General features: G+C 42.3%; 1 protein-coding gene across 1 annotated transcript; it reads right to left on the reverse strand.

Annotated features, from left to right (window-relative positions):
• Positions 1 to 10,027: 10,027 nt before the first annotated feature.
• chrne (cholinergic receptor, nicotinic, epsilon) lies at positions 10,028 to 16,803 on the reverse strand. The gene is made up of 12 exons (XM_075487853.1): positions 16,488 to 16,803; positions 13,705 to 13,838; positions 13,497 to 13,541; positions 13,238 to 13,347; positions 12,976 to 13,131; positions 12,765 to 12,865; positions 12,483 to 12,683; positions 11,815 to 11,929; positions 11,602 to 11,716; positions 11,317 to 11,524; positions 10,961 to 11,094; positions 10,028 to 10,860 (listed from the first exon to the last, which is right to left on the reverse strand). Exons 1-12 carry the CDS (start codon positions 16,555 to 16,557, stop codon positions 10,693 to 10,695), a joined length of 1,557 nt encoding a protein of 518 aa, XP_075343968.1. The 5' UTR covers positions 16,558 to 16,803; the 3' UTR covers positions 10,028 to 10,692.
• Positions 16,804 to 17,047: the final 244 nt, after the last annotated feature.

Genomic DNA, 17,047 nt, shown 5'->3' on the forward strand with positions numbered 1-17,047 from the left:
ATAAAGACCTGGATGACTCAGAACTGTCTGCTGCTAAATTCAGACAAAACTGAAGTCGTTATCTTTGGACCTGAGCGTTTCAGGGAGAAATTGTCTAGCTATATAGTTACTCTAGATGGTATTTCCTTGGCTTCTAGTTCTACAGTGAGGAACCTTGGAGTTATTTTTGACCAGAACTTATCATTTGACTCGCATATAAAACAGGTTTCTAGGACTGCCTTCTTTCACCTTCGTAATATTGTTAAAATCAGGAACATCTTGTCTCAGAGTGATGCAGAAAAACTAATTCATGCATTTGTTACTTCAAGATTGGACTACTGTAATTCTTTATTATTGGGCTGTCCTACATATTCTCTGAAAAGCCTTCAGTTGATCCAAAATGCTGCAGCCAGAGTTTTGACGAGAACTAACAGGAGAGATCATATTTCTCCAGTTTTAGCTTCTCTTCATTGGCTCCCTGTTAAATTCAGAATAGAATTTAAGATTCTTCTCCTCACATATAAAGCTCTTAATGACCGAGCTCCATCATATCTTAAAGATCTCATTGTAAGATATTTTCCTAACAGAGCACTTCGTTCCCAAACTGCAGGTTTACTTGAGGTTCCCAGAGTTTCTAAAAGTAGAATGGGAGGCAGAGCCTTCAGTTATCAGGCCCCTCTCTTGTGGAATAAGCTGCCAGTAAATGTCCGGGAAGCAGACACCCTTTCCACTTTTAAGACCAGGCTTAAAACTTTCCTTTTTGATAAAGCTTATAGTTAGGGATGGCTCAGGTGATCCTGAAACATCCCATAGTTAAGCTGCTATAGGCCTAGACTGCTGGGGGGCCTCATCTGACACACCTTTCCTCACTTTACTCTCTTTATGTATATGTGATATTATTGTGGTCATTAACTCGTGTTTCCCTGTTCCAACAGATATCCTTTGAATGGTGTTACAGTGCCGCCGTCGCGGTGGCCCCCTGCCCCCTTCCCCCCCCCCTTTTTCTGTCTTCTCAAACCCCAGCTGGTCGAGGCGGATGGCCACCCTTCCTGAGTCTGGTTCTGCCAGAGGTTTCTTCCTGTTAAAAGGGAGTCGTTTCTCTCCACAGTCGCCTCAGGCACGCCGCTCAGGCCGGGAGATTGGACCGAAAAACAAAAAGTTTTCAGTGCAATCTGTTGGTTTTCTTAGCTAGGAAATTGTTTTTGAATTGGCTCTATATGAACGAATTGGATTATTTTATGAATTATGATTATTATTAATTAATTGAATTCCAATTGGCTTGAATTGGACTTACTATCTAAGTGCCTTGAGATGACATTTGTTGTATTTGGCGCTATATAAATAAAAATGAATTGAATTGAATTGAATTAAAATACATAAAAGAATATAAAGAGAAACAAATAAAATCATTTAAATGAATTTAGAAACAAGCAACAGTCCAGATAAGTTCAAAGATGTCGTGCAGATTTCATGCATAAACACATGAGAAAATAAATGTTTCTAACCTGGATTTAAAAATGTCTCCATTTGGTGAAAGTTTAATCTCCACTGGCAGTTTGTTCCACTTGTTGCAGCATAACAGATAAATGCTGCTTCTCCATGTTTAGTCTGGACTCTGGACTGGACCATCTGACCTGAGTCCTCTGACATTCCGACTCCAAAAGGCCCTATGCGGGAGTTGGTAATGGATTTTGTTGACATGATAAAACCAGTGGAAGGTAAAAGGTACATGTTGGTGGTAGTGGACAGGTTCTCACGATGGCCAGAGGCCTGCCCAACTAGGCGAAAAGACGCTCAATCTGTCGCTAAGTTCCTGTGTCGTGAAGTCATACCCAGATGGGGGCTTCCAGATAGAATATCATCAGATAACGGGCGAGAATTTGTTGATATAATTGTAAAACTGATCCTACAGAAACTAGGAATCAAGCAACGTCTTGGAGCGGTTTATCATCCACAGAGCCAAGGCATGTGTGAGAAAATGAACGGCATGTTGAAAAACCGTCTTGTAAAAATATGTCAACATACGGGACTGAATTGGGTGGCAGCGCTTCCACTTGCTCTAATGGCATGCCGTTCAGGCGCACTCCGCAATTTACAAATGATACCGCATGAGTTGGTGACAGGCAGACGAATGCGAACAAACGGGAAAGGTCCAAGTTTGTCTCTGTAGGAAGATGAAATTAAGACATACGTTAAGTATATGGTTACTTTACATAGGAACATATCCACGTATGTCATTGACAGGCAAAAACAGGACCACAAGCAGGAGAAGCTTGCAGAGCAAAAGAGAGACATTTTGCAGCCAGGGGACAAAGTGTTCGTGAAGGTCTTTAGGAGAAAGTGGTTTAACGCACGCCGGGAAGGACCATTTGAAGTTGTGCGCAGTACAGGGACAGCGGTCCAAGTGAAAGGGTCTCCCACGTGGTACCACCTGTCACACTGTGTCAAGGCAGCAAAAGAAGAAGAGACTCAAACTAAAGGTACGCAAGACAAGGGACCGCAAGACAAAGGGTCCAACGGAGGGAGCACGGACAGATTCGAAACACCCGAGAATGCTCAATATCAAGGTCCGAGAGAGGAAACTGATAATGTTGCAAACAGCTATGATCCTGCTGTACCTGTTCCTGATGACACCGACCGGGGCCCACCAATACAAAGATTTGGGGTCATCGATTTGCAACACGTGCCAGAGACAACGGGGGCCTCCTCTCCAGAAAGCAATCCAACAAAGATCAAAGAGAGCAACAATGACTCTTCAAGGAGTGGCACAGAGTCATCCGTACCAAGGAGGCCAAAGTCCGGCCGCAGAAAGACCAAACCCGAGAGATACGGCGATTAAGGTAATAGTGGCCGATGGTCAGTCGGCCCAGCTTCCATGCGAGTGCAAAGTGGTGGGCGTGGGAGGACCCCATCGACCACAGTGGAAAGACAATTACGGAAAACTGATAACCTACTCAAACGCCACCATCACCGCACTACCAAAGTATGTACTGGTTAATGAGGCAAGGAGGGTGAAAAAAGAAGGAGACTGTAGTCTTTTTGTGCGTCATGTTCAAAAAAGGGATCAAGGAATGTATATGTGTATATATTTTGTGTCCCCAACCCAGGGGAAAGAAGGGCGTAATAGAGCTGAACCTGAAGTCAAATATGTGAGGTTAATGTTAAGAAATGGAGGGGCGGCACAAAGACGATAATTCCTGAAGCAACACCTGTCTCAAACATCGTAACACAACTCCCTCCACTCGTATACACATCCAAAGGGGAAACAATAGAACCTGCAACCACTAGTATTGCTCGGGGGACTGTAGCGAAAATGAACACTACCTCCAATAACAATAACAGGATAGGGAGTACCACGGCGAAATCTGCTCCGCCAACAAGCGTGGTGGAGAAAAAGGTGGTACCATCGGACACCATTTACCATGTCAATAGGGGATTAGACAAAGAGACACTAGATTTTGAACAGCAACAAAATGACGTAGCTGCTGATGAGCAGACAATTTATAAAAGAGAAAATAAATGGAGGGCATTTGGGTTTGATTCTTCGGTATTGCAAATTACTGACCCATGGGCTAACAAGAACATGTGGTTCCAACAACTGACTCATTCTGTATCAAGTGTGAGCCACACTTGATAACTGCCCCTGCTTTGTAAAGGTTCCAGCACCAAACACATGGCCATCAATTCTGGAGACAATACCTGACCCACTTAGTCCCTTGTGTCAGGAGTATGCGTTATCTTGGTTGTTATATAATCAACAAGCACCAACGGATAGGTGGTTGGCTCTGTCAAAACATCTATTTACACCCAAAAAGGAATGTATGTCACACGTGCAGGGGTTTCCAAAATTAAATAGCAACCAGTAACACCAGCAAGGATTCCACTGTTGAGAAATGAAAGGCACTAAAATCATGGGATTCACAATTAAATTTATTTGGGGATCAAACTAACCGGCAATAGACTAATAACAAATAAAAGGCAAAAGCTAAAAAAACAATAAAATGTGTCAATCAGAAATAGAAAAAAACATCTGTAAAAACCATTAAAATATAACAAATAAAAGGGAATAAAAGAAAGAGGTACGAGACTAAAAATGGATAAAAATGTAGCAGTCCAAGGGTCACAGAGTCTTTGAATGGTCTTCAAGGTCCAGAGTTGCGCCGTCAATATCAAGTGGGCGGGTCCGTGGAGTTCTCTTCTTTCTGTGTACTCAGCTGATACTCTCGTTCTGCGTAGTCACGGCCCGCCACTTCAGCCAATTTCACACAGGCGTTGTGGTGATTTCTGGTCCGATCCACCTCGCCGCCGTCCTAGAATAGACTCCTGCTGTTCAAACGACACTCACGGGGCTGTAGGGATGTTCGTAGGAATATCAGTGCGACAGCTATAAGATGCAAGTCAGGAGAGAAGCACACAACAAGGTTGAACAAGACAAGGGTAACTTTCCATGCCCCGGATAAACGAGAGAGTAGGACCCTGTGGGTTAAACATGAACTTCTCCCTGTAAATGTGACCATTGGAACCTTTAAAGACATCTGGTGGGTGTGTGGTAATAAGGTATATCTATTTTTACCATATGGATGGACAGGTTGTTGTTTTATGGCTAGTCTAAAACTGCCAAACGAGGTCGTTACAATCCAACAAGAACCACCAGCTGAGGAGATTCACCCTATTGACAGTTCGGCGAACAGGAAAAAGAGGAGAACCAAGCACAAATGCCATTATTGGAAAGGGGAAGGTGGAATGAAGACACGGAGGAGGTGCAAGCAGAGGATGATATCATTGATATGTATCCACTTTTAAGATACAACTAAGACAATCATGCAGTAGGAGTGGACGGCCATTTTGTAAACCCAGTTTTCTCCTGTTTATATTACTCTAGGGAGGTAAGATGACTGTATTTTTGGTTTGCATTAATTTTGTCAGGAAAGTCAACTATATTCAAGATAGACCTGTTTTGTTTGTTATTTTGGCCAGGGTCCACTCCAACTCGTGTTCCTAAGAAATGTGGTCATTGCGGTGTTGCCAGTTGAGTGAGGAAAGGTTTTAACCAGACTAGGAAAGAGTTTCTGTTTCTAGCACCATGCACTCCCATCCTGGGATGGAAGGCTTAGCGGTTATTACCACAAACCTATTTTATAGTTTTATACTGAGTGTGACGTTTTTACATGGTTTATCACTTATTTCTGACAAGTGTTCAGTCTTATTAACCTTGTCTACATTTATGATACAGTGTTTTGCTTAACAATCTGCTATTGCAGTGGCATGGCCAGACGCCGAGGTGTTCCAACTCTGTACGGGAGTTTTGACAGCTGCAAGGGGGGAATGACCATGAAGCTGCCGCTAACAGGACAAGATGGGTGGACACAAGTAGATACACATGTCACATACAGACCAATATAGAAATAAGGGGAATTAGTAAATAACATATACAGTACAGGTATAGTAAGTAGGACTCTGGAAGCGGAGTTTGGACACATCGTGCGACAATTATGTAATAATACAATATACTGTAGCATAAGTTAATTTTCCGGCAAGATACTGGTGGGTGTTTTCTTTTCTTTCTTCTCAGGATGACATTCTGGGAGATGGGAAACGAACTGAGAGACACTGGCTGTCCAGGGACCCCCATGGAATGGACTCAGAGACTCAAGACGGGATGATGAAAACAGACTGTGGGGAGGGGAGGGGTCTTCCCGCACCCCTGTTGCCTGGTTGCTGCCTGGGGCGGGGGGGCCAGGAGGAGGAGTTGTCCTGCACTCACACTCACACTCACACTCACACTCACACTCACACTCACACTCACACACATTCATTAGCCCAGTAGCATGCTCACTATGCTCACTAAGCAGTTGTTGTACTGTCCTGTGGTTTAAGGTCACCTGTGTATCATATGAGACTGCTGCTGCTTGTGTTTTTTTGTTTTTTTTGTTTGTGCTTGTCTGCTTACAGGTGCTCCTGGTGCTTCTAAGGTTGGATTCCCCACAAAAGCCGTGAATCGTCTTCAGTTTTGTTTTTACAGGTGTAGCAGCTGGTTGTCGGATTTTTCATTGTTTTTTATGTTTGTCTCTTCATGTTTCTGTTCTTTTTTTCTCTTCTTCGCTTTCCCTCTCTCTCTGTCCCCCGGTCCGGTTTGGCACTATTATCATATCATGTTAAATATTGTAACAAAAATAAATAAATAAAAATGAGGAGTTGATGGGCGTCAAGGGGAGCTTTACATTCATAAAGCTTCCCTTGGCATAGCAAATGTGTTTAGCATAAACGGTATTCAGATTACAATTCTGCTGCCATAATGCTGGACAGGACAAGGGAAAAAAAAAAAAAAAAAGAAAACGGACTGTGGGACCCTGGACAGGAGAATACGATAAAGGGAAACGGACATTGGATAACAAAAGGTGGAAACTAAGCTGCTACTCCACTGCAAATGCATTGATATTTTTCAGTAGTACTAGTTTGCTAAAACTCTAGAATTGTTTGGATTGAGTTATAATCATGAAAAATGTAATCGTTGATGTTATAATCTTGGTTGCTGGTATGAACCATTTCAATCTGCATTGTATGCCATAATGGAGTGTGAACTTATATGTTACTTGTGATATTGTTGTCATTATGCTTTTGACATAGCCTATTCTCTGTAATACAGTAGGAGCCACGCTTTGTGGACATAATAGGAGGAAACTGGACCAAATTGACCATAAAGGTCCTGAAATTAGACGTTAATGGTAATGGTAATTGTTAATATGAAACAGGGATTGCTTGCTTAGATTGACACAAGAGTGAGATTCCCTTAGGTCATCCAATCTTTTTCCCCACCTTTTAGGTAGGGTGGTTTTTTATCGACTGGATGACAACTGACCTGCAGGTTCCCCACAGGGACACACAGATTGCATGGGAGAGCAGGACATGAATGTTTAGTCATGTCAGGAGACTAATGAGCTGTGTGACTGGAGGGAGACCGGTAGGCTGGTTTACTGTAGCCAAATTTGGACTAATTATATGATAGATTTAGCTTACCTAGTCTAAAATAGTTAAAATAATGTGCGCATAGACACGTAAATAGGAGTTTAACTAATCAGTTGACTCAGAAATTGAGGGCTTATGATATATTAAGAGATTTAGCAACCAATAATGTCAAACAGGGAAGTCTTTGTTGATGCAGGTTCATGGAGTTGACCATCTATCATGACCATTTTGTGTTTCGGGACTCTAAGTAGTCCCGAAGGGGGGAATGAAGTGTATGGACTCAGACAAAATGGAGGAGCAGGCCTTACTGAGTTCATTTGGGTACACAGCTGCATAAATTCATGGGGTGCATAATTGTTGCGCGCGCCTCCGCGCGCCTCCATGTAAGACACCGACATAGACTGAGAAATAAACACTTAACATAACCAAATAAGGAAAGATTTGAAAGGAGACATCCTTAAGTTAGACCATATCTCTTGGCTAAACGCCTGGACCAAGACAGTGGCCTTGAACGAGGCTCTCTTAAAAGAGAGGCTTCCCTTCAGGACAGGGAGAGGGTTTTTCATCTGGCTAATTGACACATACTCTCCCGGAAGATGCATCTTTTCTATAAATTTGAGACGGACCTGACGACAGAGATAAAGATTTCTTTGTTCGACTAAGTCCGTGTCAGCAGACTTCTTCACCACTCATCTCCACATCGGCTCGGCGACCTTCCCTCATATTTACTACAGTGACATTAGTCTTGTACATGTTCTTACTCAGTTCCTTCTTCTTGGCTTGATACATGACATTAGTCTTGTACATGTTCTTACTCAGTTCCTTCTTCTTGGCTTGATACGTGACATTAGTCTTGTACATGTTCTTACTCATTTCCTTCTTCTTGGCTTGACACGTGACATTAGTCCTCAAGATTTTTATTCCCCCCTCGCTTAAGAATAACCTGGCCAAGTTTGGAGCTGTTACCATTAAATCTGTAGGAGGAGTTAGATAAAATGCGAGTTGTGGAAAAAAAAGACGATTACAACCACCAGTAGGTGGCGCTATAGGTGGATGTCACTATGATAATATGTCCACGTTCAAGCGGGGTCCAGCATTCACCGTATGAAGTTTGGGACAGATTGGATAATGTATGTGGAAGTTATAAGCGATTTAAGTTTTTATGGCGAGTCATAAATTTGAGGCGTCGCCATATTCACACCCTTTGAGGTTTGAAAAAGTTTCTCCAAGATTCTTTCCCCCCATGTCTTAAAGGTAACCTGGCCAAGTTTAAAGCTTGTAGCATTAAATATGTAGGAGGAGTTTGATCAAATGCGAGGTGTGGAAAAAAAAGACTTTTCCAACCACCAGCAGGTGGCGCTGTAGGTGTCTATCACTATGTTATATGTCCGCGTTCAGGCTGGGTCCAGCATTCACCGTATGAAGTTTGGGACAGATTGGATAATGTATGTGGAAGTTATAAGCAACTTAATTTTTTGTGGCGAGTGATGGCGAGTCATCTCACTTTGAGGCGTCGCCACGGCCACGCCCTTTAAGTTTTGAAAAAGTTTCCCATGAATCTTTCCCTCCATGTCTTAAGAGTAACCTGGCCAAGTTTGAAGTCTGTAGCATTAAATCTGTAGGACAAGTTCGATCTTAAGCAAGGCGTGGAATCGGTCAAAAATGGCACGGAAACGCACTTTCCATCCAAAATGGCCGCCTTCCTGTGTACGTGGGACCATGGTGGCATGAGACTTTTTTGTGCGTCTGGGCATGATGAATGAGTGTACCGACTTTCGTCGTCCCACTCGAAACTAACCCCAATGCGGGGACCATTTTTAAGCATCGTAGGGGGCGCTACAGAGTCAATGAGCGACTCCCAAAAATTTAAAGTTTAGATTCTTTCATGTCGTCGACTGGCAGGTGGTGCTCGCAAAATTTCATGACTTTTCGCATACCTTTTGCAAAGAATCGGAAGAAGAAGAAGATGAAGCAGCTGTATGCGGGACCGAGGTGTGCGTACGTTGGGATGTGTGCACGTTGGGGCATGCGCATGTCGCCGTAGGCGCGCAGCTCTGCCCACACTCACGATACCCTCTGCGTACGTACGAGCACATAATAACCCCAATGCAGAGGGGTTTTTGAAAATTTCTAGGGGGCGCCACTGAGCCATTTTGCTCCGCCCACACACGATACCCTTTACATACGTACGAGGTCGTCAGGGTGGACGTGTGTACCAAGTTTCATGACTTTGCGATGATGATAAGGCTTTCAAATCACAAACGCCATCACACGATTTTCACCGCCTGGCCACGCCCACGCCCTTTAGGTTTTGAAAAAGTTTCCCCATGAATTTTTTCCCCCATGTCTTAAGAGTAACCTGGCCAAGTTTGAAGTCTGTAGCATTAAATCTGTAGGAGGAGTTCGATCATATGCAAGGCGTGGAATTGGGCAAAAATGGCACCAAAACGCACCTTCCATCCAAAATGGCTGCCTTCCTGTGTACGTGGGACCATGGCGGCAGGAGACTTTTTTGTGCGTCTGGGCATGACCAATGAGTGTACCGACTTTCTTCGTCCCACGCAAAACTAACCCCAATGCGGGCACCATTTTTAAGCATTGTAGGGGGCGCTACAGAGTCAATGAGCGACTCCCAAAAATTTAAAGTTTACATTCTTTCATGTCGTCGACTGGCAGGTGGTGCTCGCAAAATTTCCTGAGTTTTCGCATACCTTTTGCAAAGAATAAGAAGACGGAAGACGGAATAATAATCCTTACAGATACAATAGGGTCCTTGCAGTTTCACTGCTCGGTCCCTAATAAACTTTACAGATACAATAGGGTCCTTGCAGTTTCACTGCTCGGTCCATAATAATAAACCTTACAGATACAATAGGGTCCTTGCAGTTTCACTGCTCGGTCCCTAACAAAATAAAAACAAGGAAGTTTCTCAGTCGAGTGACACGTGCCCTAAAAAGATGTTAGATAGAAACCAAACCGGTTAGTTTTCTTGCGGGCCTAATCTGATATTCGTAACAATTAGTAAAGTGTATCTTATCTCACACTCAATAATAAAGTGAATAAACATTTTTTTATGGATAAAACAAAGTATTTATTTTTACAAAATGGCTCAGTGATATACAATGAAGGCCTCAGCTGTCTCCTGTTACTTGGACGGGTTCTTTGGCAGATGGCTTTCAGTCTGATACGTGTATGTCTCCAATGAGTCCGTGCCAGATTGGCAACATAAAAAATCGCTTTAGTTATTGCTTCTTCTTTGCTTCAGGTACAATAAATGCAAATGGCTCCATGTAATACTTAACAATGTAGTCGCAGTTTTGATTTGAACATACATTGCAGAAGCTCAGCTTTGTGGTGAAGCAGCTTCAGCATTTTTTGTATAACGTTGAATGTTTTATTCACCCCAAAACCAACAAAAAAATGTTCTACTTGCTAAGATTTTTATGATGATTATTGTGACTCATTTTTCTTCAGGTCATTTTTCTTTAAAAAAAAAAAAAAGAAACAACTTATCAGTGGATTTGAAATATTCATCTTAAGAACTTACACATACTTAAAATTAAGTTGCATGTTTGAATGAAAACAACCTGCTGCCGAACAAGCAGGGTGGTGATTTTGAACACAGACTTACGTGACTTAACACCCTGAATCTAATCATGGGAGTCAATAAGCAATAATGAGACACTATGAGGCAAAAGGAACCATGGAAATGTGTCGACAGAACCAATGTTTTGGTTTTTTTTTTCTTTAACTTGGGGCATATTTTTTATTCTCCCCAGGAAATGGAAAATCTGGTGCTGTGTTGAAGTGTCCCGTTAGGAAGATCCACACTGTGCCGATGATGAAGAGGAGAATGGCAGCCCAGAAACACACCTTGTCGATCATCTTCCCAATCAATACCCAGCTTTCAATTTCCTTGTTTTGAAAAGAAATAGAATGCAGGTTAAAATAAATGGACAATATGTAACAAACATACTCAAGCAAAACATAACTGAAACTGTGTCCAAATACTCACGGATCCAATGTCATTTTGTTGTCTTGTGCTCTCAGCAATAAAGTTGCAGGCGTCCACACATTGCTTTATTTCAGGTGCAGCCTGGGCCAAACTCTTATACAGATTAGCTGTGCTGCTGACATCTATGCTGTCAACTACGGGGACAGAGACATAATGAGTGAGATGAACTCATTTAATGACAGTGATGAGAAATTACCACAACCTGACAAGATGAATATAGCTTTGAGACAAAGTAGACAGAACATTTGTATCCCCACAAAGCTACTCTTGTGGCACAGCACAACTTATTCTGTATTTGCAATATTCAAGCAACTATTTGAGCTGGAGTTTGTGACAGTCTTTGAAATCAATCTCACCAATTGACCGTGTGAGGCCATGCCTCTCTCTTTGTTTGTCGAACATCATTTCACTGCGGGGTTGTTTCAGGACATATTCCTCTGCTCTCTGCATGAGGCCAAAAGAGCTCCGTCGCCTCTCCTTTATGCCGTTTACCTCCGCTGTCATCTCACTGTCATCCACCAGTGGTGGCATGCCTAAGAAGCGAGGTACCATTTCCAAAAAAAGCTGGAGACAGGAGAACCCTTGACAGTTCATAAAAGAATAAATTACATTTTTGCATAAAAGTTATGAGGCTCACTTACATGTTTGATGGAGTGGGACATTGTGTGAGTGCTGGGGCTGCGTAGCGAGAAGTTCAGCACCACGATTTGATTAGTAGCAATGAGTGTGGTGACACACATGACAAAGATCAGGTACCTGAGGAGGACATCAAAAAAGATCTGTCTTGTAGGGGAGACTAACAAAAAAAAAAAAGGAAACCAGTAGGGGTCAGCAGAGACAAAGCACTGACTCACTTGCCAATGAGAGGGACAGAGAGAGAAGTCTCAGGGACCTTCTGAGCAATAAGAAAGAGGAAGACAGTCTGAGCCAGCAAGACAGAGATGGATACAGTCAGCTTCTGTCCACCAGCTGTAAGGGGACAACAGAGACTTAGGAGACAGTGGACGTGCGCGCCAAATACAGTACATTTCTCCATGCTCATGTTCTATATGCAGCGAATAGTCTTCATATTGAGAAAGACTTTACATACAGTACAGCAAAGGTAATGCAATAACATCCGTCTTCAGTTGAGCACTGAGTAATTTCTATTTTTAAACTATATAAACTCTTTTTTAACTCGTTTTAGAATCTGTTGTATTTCTCATATAGTAAAGTTAAAAGGCTTCTTCTAAATTCTGATTCTCTTTGGAAAAATAACATGTTGTGTAAAATTGAATAGATGAGTTTTATTAATGCATATGGGAACATTTCAGATACTTATAAAGTCAAAGATCTGCTACTTCTTCAACCTGCTTTGAAAAGTGTTGCAAAGCTTTTACTCTTTATACTTTCTTGCGTTCAGGATCTTTTGATCAGTAAAGCACCTTTGTTACATTTGTGTTTGAAAAAGTGCTAAATGAATAAAGTTGAGTTGAGTAGGTTTATCAGCTCCAGCTTGAATGGGAACAATTGCGTAACTGACCTTGTGCAGGGAGGAAGTAGGCTAATACGACCAGTGAGGAGATGAGGGAGCAGGGCAGAATGATGTTTATGACGTAGAAGAGAGGCTTTCTCTGGATGATCAGATTGAACGTGATCTCCTGATACTCAATGTCGTCTGGAGAATACCGAGAGTTGATCATCTTCCTGGCTGGACGGTGGACGATGGCCCACTCGCCATTCTCTGATGGGTGGAAACGTTATAACTCAGAGAGGAAGCATTTTGTTTGAATATTGAAATATTGACAGGTTGTATATCCTGTACCTGTGAAAGCCTCTGGGTCAATGTCCACCCACTCAATAGTCTCCCCTGTTTCTCCAAGAGCCAAGATAAGGTCCACTTCATTGGCACTGTACGTCTGAGATCTAACATTGTGGCATTGCGGGTTAAATAGAGCAGCAACAAACTAATGAAAGGATTTACAGTTACTAGCCACATCTACATCTTTCCAAATGATACATCGATCATACCTTACCTGAATGCAAGAGTGCAGTTTTGATAATCAAATGGGAAGTAGGTGATCTCAATAGCACAGGTGCTACGATAGATAGCAGGTGGCAGCCAGTACATTCCACCATTGCTACTGATTAACACATTGGCATAGTAAGCTACATCAAATTTGCCATCAATGCTGCAAAAAGAGGAAAAAAAGCACAAAAAGTTGAAACCAAACTATATTCCTCCCCCTGCAGACAGTGAAAAATGCAGCATTTCATGCCTCTTTGTTGGGGACTTACTTGTTCTCCAGGACTATGTCAGGAAGCCAGACAGTGTTGCATGGCACACGAATAACTTCAATGCCATAAAATTCTGACACGTTCCAGGCAAGGCGATAATCAACCCATTGCTGTCAGTGACATGTGAGAGAAAGGTCCCCTATGACGTTAAAAGCTGGACACAACTTTAAGGGACTATTTACTGTAGACAAAGCCAAGTTTCTACGAAAAGACGTTATGGGAGTTTAAAACCACAAGTTTGAAGAGAGGAAAAACTCACAATCTCAATCCACACATTGGTTGTTAGAGTCTCCTCCTTTTCATTCTGTAGCATAAGTGAAGTGGTAACATGAGTGTTTGCGCTTTGCTTATCATGCGCTGCCAAGTTAAGGCTATCATGTAACACACACTTATAGCTTTGCGGTGTGCTCATATATTTAAATTTCTGGTTCTTTTTGTTTCAAATGGTGGGAAGACTGAGGTCTCACCAGTGATATGAGGTTAGTGAGCGTCAGCTTGATCTGAACCTCCACTTTGTCCTCAGGATGAACCGCAGGGCGAATGTTCTTGCTGTAGCTTTTGAACAAGTGGCTCATTAGATGTGATTCCTCATTACATTGCACTGTATGAAGAAAGAGATGGCAAAAAGAGGGAGAATACGTGCATACCGTACATTTGCAATTCTGTCTGATAGGCAAAAGAAAGTGAAACGATGAAGTCAAAGAGAATTAAACTTATCTTAACATTTGTCACATTATGCTTTAATCATGCTGCATTAAATCTCATAGAGGTAAAATACATGTTTGTTCTGTTCAACACACTAAAGAGTTTTGCTTTTAGAGCTTTGGTCTGATAAAACATGGAGCTTATAGTGTTGCTATACAGACAGCAAACCTTTGAGATTATGGGAGTATACACTCACCAGCCACTTTATTAGGTACACCTGTTCAATTGCTTGTAAACACCAATGCATTTAGGCATGTAAAGGTGGTCAAGACAACTTGCTGAAGTTCAAACCGAGCATCAGAACAGGGAAGAAAGGGGATTTAAGTGACTTTGAACGTGGCATGGTTGTTGGTGCCAGATGGGCTGGTCTGAGTATGTCAGAAACTGCTGATCTGCTGGGACTTTAATTTAACACACAACCATCTCTAGGGTTTACAGAGAAAATATCCAGTGAAAATGCTTTGTTGCTGTGAGAGGTTAGAGGAGAATGGGCAGACTGGTTCCAGATGATAGGAAGGCAACAGTAGCTCAAATAAGCACTCGTTCCAACCAAGGAATGCAGAATACCACATCTGAATGTGCAACATGTGGAACCTTGAAGAAGATGGGCTGCAGCAGCAGGAGACAACACCGGGTACCTCTCCTGTCAGCTGACAACAGGAAACTGAGACTACAATTTTCACAGGCTCACCAGAACTGGAAAATGGAAGGTTGGAAAAACGCTGCCTGGTCTGACGAGTCTGGATTTCAGTCAGAGTCGAATTAGTGACGGAACGGAATTTAAATTTCCGCTAGTCCTGCTACCGGGTTAATTTGATTTAATTTTGAGTCTTAAAATTAAGACCCCTAGGGGTCTCAAAATGAAAGCAAGTTAACTGAAATTTAACGTTTTAACACAAAATTAGCTTCTTTTTTTATAGCCTATCCATCCCTTTATGAACACAGTACCCATCTTCTGATGGCTACTTCCAGCAGGATAATGCACCATGTCACAAAGCTTATATCATCTCAAACAGGTTTGTTGAACATGAACAATGAGTTCTCTGTACTCCAATTGACAGCTTGTTCTAATGAAGATTTTTTATTTAGTTGTCATACAAAGCATTGTTCTTTGGTAATGTCACTAACCAAGAATGGGTGACGATTAAAAAAGCTAATATATTCTAATGCATTCATTTGAAACAAAGCTGGTGACTTTAGAACTGTGCGACATGAGCCGGACTGTATATAGTAAATATCTAAATACAGTTCACTCATTCAGCTCATTTGGATACAAAGTTCAGTTAGTATTTGGTGTCAATGCTTTGACCTCGTCACGACTTGCAGCTGACACTTAAGCCTGTTCAAGGAGACGGCGAGATGTTCAGAAACAGGAAGCAGAGTCTGCAAGTGTTCACCGAAGGTTAATGTGACTGTGGGTATCTCAAAACTCTGGCAGACAAAATCTACATGCTGGTAATCTGGCTGACATGGCCCTTTGTGCCCGAGCAACAGGTTCATGCAGGTAAACATTACAACACCACTGTTTGAGCATGATAAATGTTGGGTTATCTCACCCTGGTTGGCTGTCTCACATTGTCCAACACACATGTCAAGAGAAAACCATTTTAAAAGTGAAAAAATATTAAAAAAGGAATTTTGATGTGGCCGGAAAAAAAGAAAAGGAGAATATGAGGAAAGTGTTTGCTTCTTCTACCGGTACATATCTTTATTGTAAGAGTCCAGCATCTGATCCCTGATATCACTCTGGTGATTCTGGATCTAGTCCATCATGCTTATCATTTAAACTCAAATGAAGCCAAAGAAGGAGCAGTGAATTCCTATTATCATACTTGGATTTAGTTTGACTGTTGCTCCTGTGCACAAGCTTCTCATCGGGGCATCAGGGACCTCAGTCACAGTTCTAGCATCTTAATGTTTGGATGGCTCTTGTACAAGCCAGAGCCTTTCAGTGAGGACTTTTTCAGCTGCTCAAATGAACCCAAGAAACATCCAACTATCAAGAATACCTTTACACACTGACATTTTTGAATATGATTGATATGATTCAAACGCTCCACCGATCACATGCTTTAAACTCCCATCATGTCCAGGCTCTCACTTCTGCCCCCACAGCAGATTTCTGGCATACTTCTACCCTTTTGTGGCAGTGCCCCACTCGACAAGAATGACTTTTCAATTTCAAGTGCTTTCGCTCTCTTGACAGGTCATAGATAATCCTCTGCTTTCCTGATGCTAACTAGAATCTTGTGTCCCCATCAGATTAGATTTACTGACCCTATATTCATGAAACAGAATTCATGTGAACATCAGGATCAATGGTAATGTGTAAAAACAGCTTTTGTTGTATGAGAACGGAGACAGTTGACTTGGGTATTTTCTACACTTTGCTGATCTACAGTCAGAGTTTTAGAGCTGGTTCATCTCTGAACTCTGAACCCCTCGCTAACAGGCAGAAGTTGTTACAGACGTTATTTTTCTAGATACCGCGGACAGTATGCCAGTCAATAAGGATGTGCCAAAAGTTTGCAACTGCGCCACTTACCCACATCCATTAAAGTCCCAAGAATGGTTACAACTCCAAAACATATGCACAAACTGCGTACGGTCATCATGATCCAAGTCCTCTCCAGAGCACTCCACAGTGCCTCGTTTAACTATGAAGTATGAGGGAGCGAAAGACAGTGGGAGTAAAGACAGTGGGTAAGAGCCCTAAATCCCCTCACCAAGTACCCTGACTGTCGCTCAACCCTGCTGTCGCTGTCCATGGCTCGGATTACACAGCAGCTGGAGGCACTAAACCAGGACTTCAAGTAACACTCCGGTCACCCACAATAATCATCATCATGATCATTAGCTAGCAACTACAACACTGTACACGCTTACCCATTTGCTCTAAATCAGTAGGTGCATCCCAACTTTTTATTGGAGCTATATTTGCATTTAATCGTCTAAGGAACTTGGATTTGTCTGTCATTTATTTTGTGTAAACGAGGTAGAAAGAACAGAGAGTCATAAACCCCGTGGGTGTAGCAAGGAGAACAGGTGACTGACTGTGCAGGCCTTCTCTCCCTCTGCTATGTGTCCGGGGTATTAATACATACT

Source organism: Odontesthes bonariensis, chromosome 16 (assembly GCF_027942865.1).
Source record: "Odontesthes bonariensis isolate fOdoBon6 chromosome 16, fOdoBon6.hap1, whole genome shotgun sequence".
NCBI classification, from domain to species: domain Eukaryota; kingdom Metazoa; phylum Chordata; class Actinopteri; order Atheriniformes; family Atherinopsidae; genus Odontesthes; species Odontesthes bonariensis.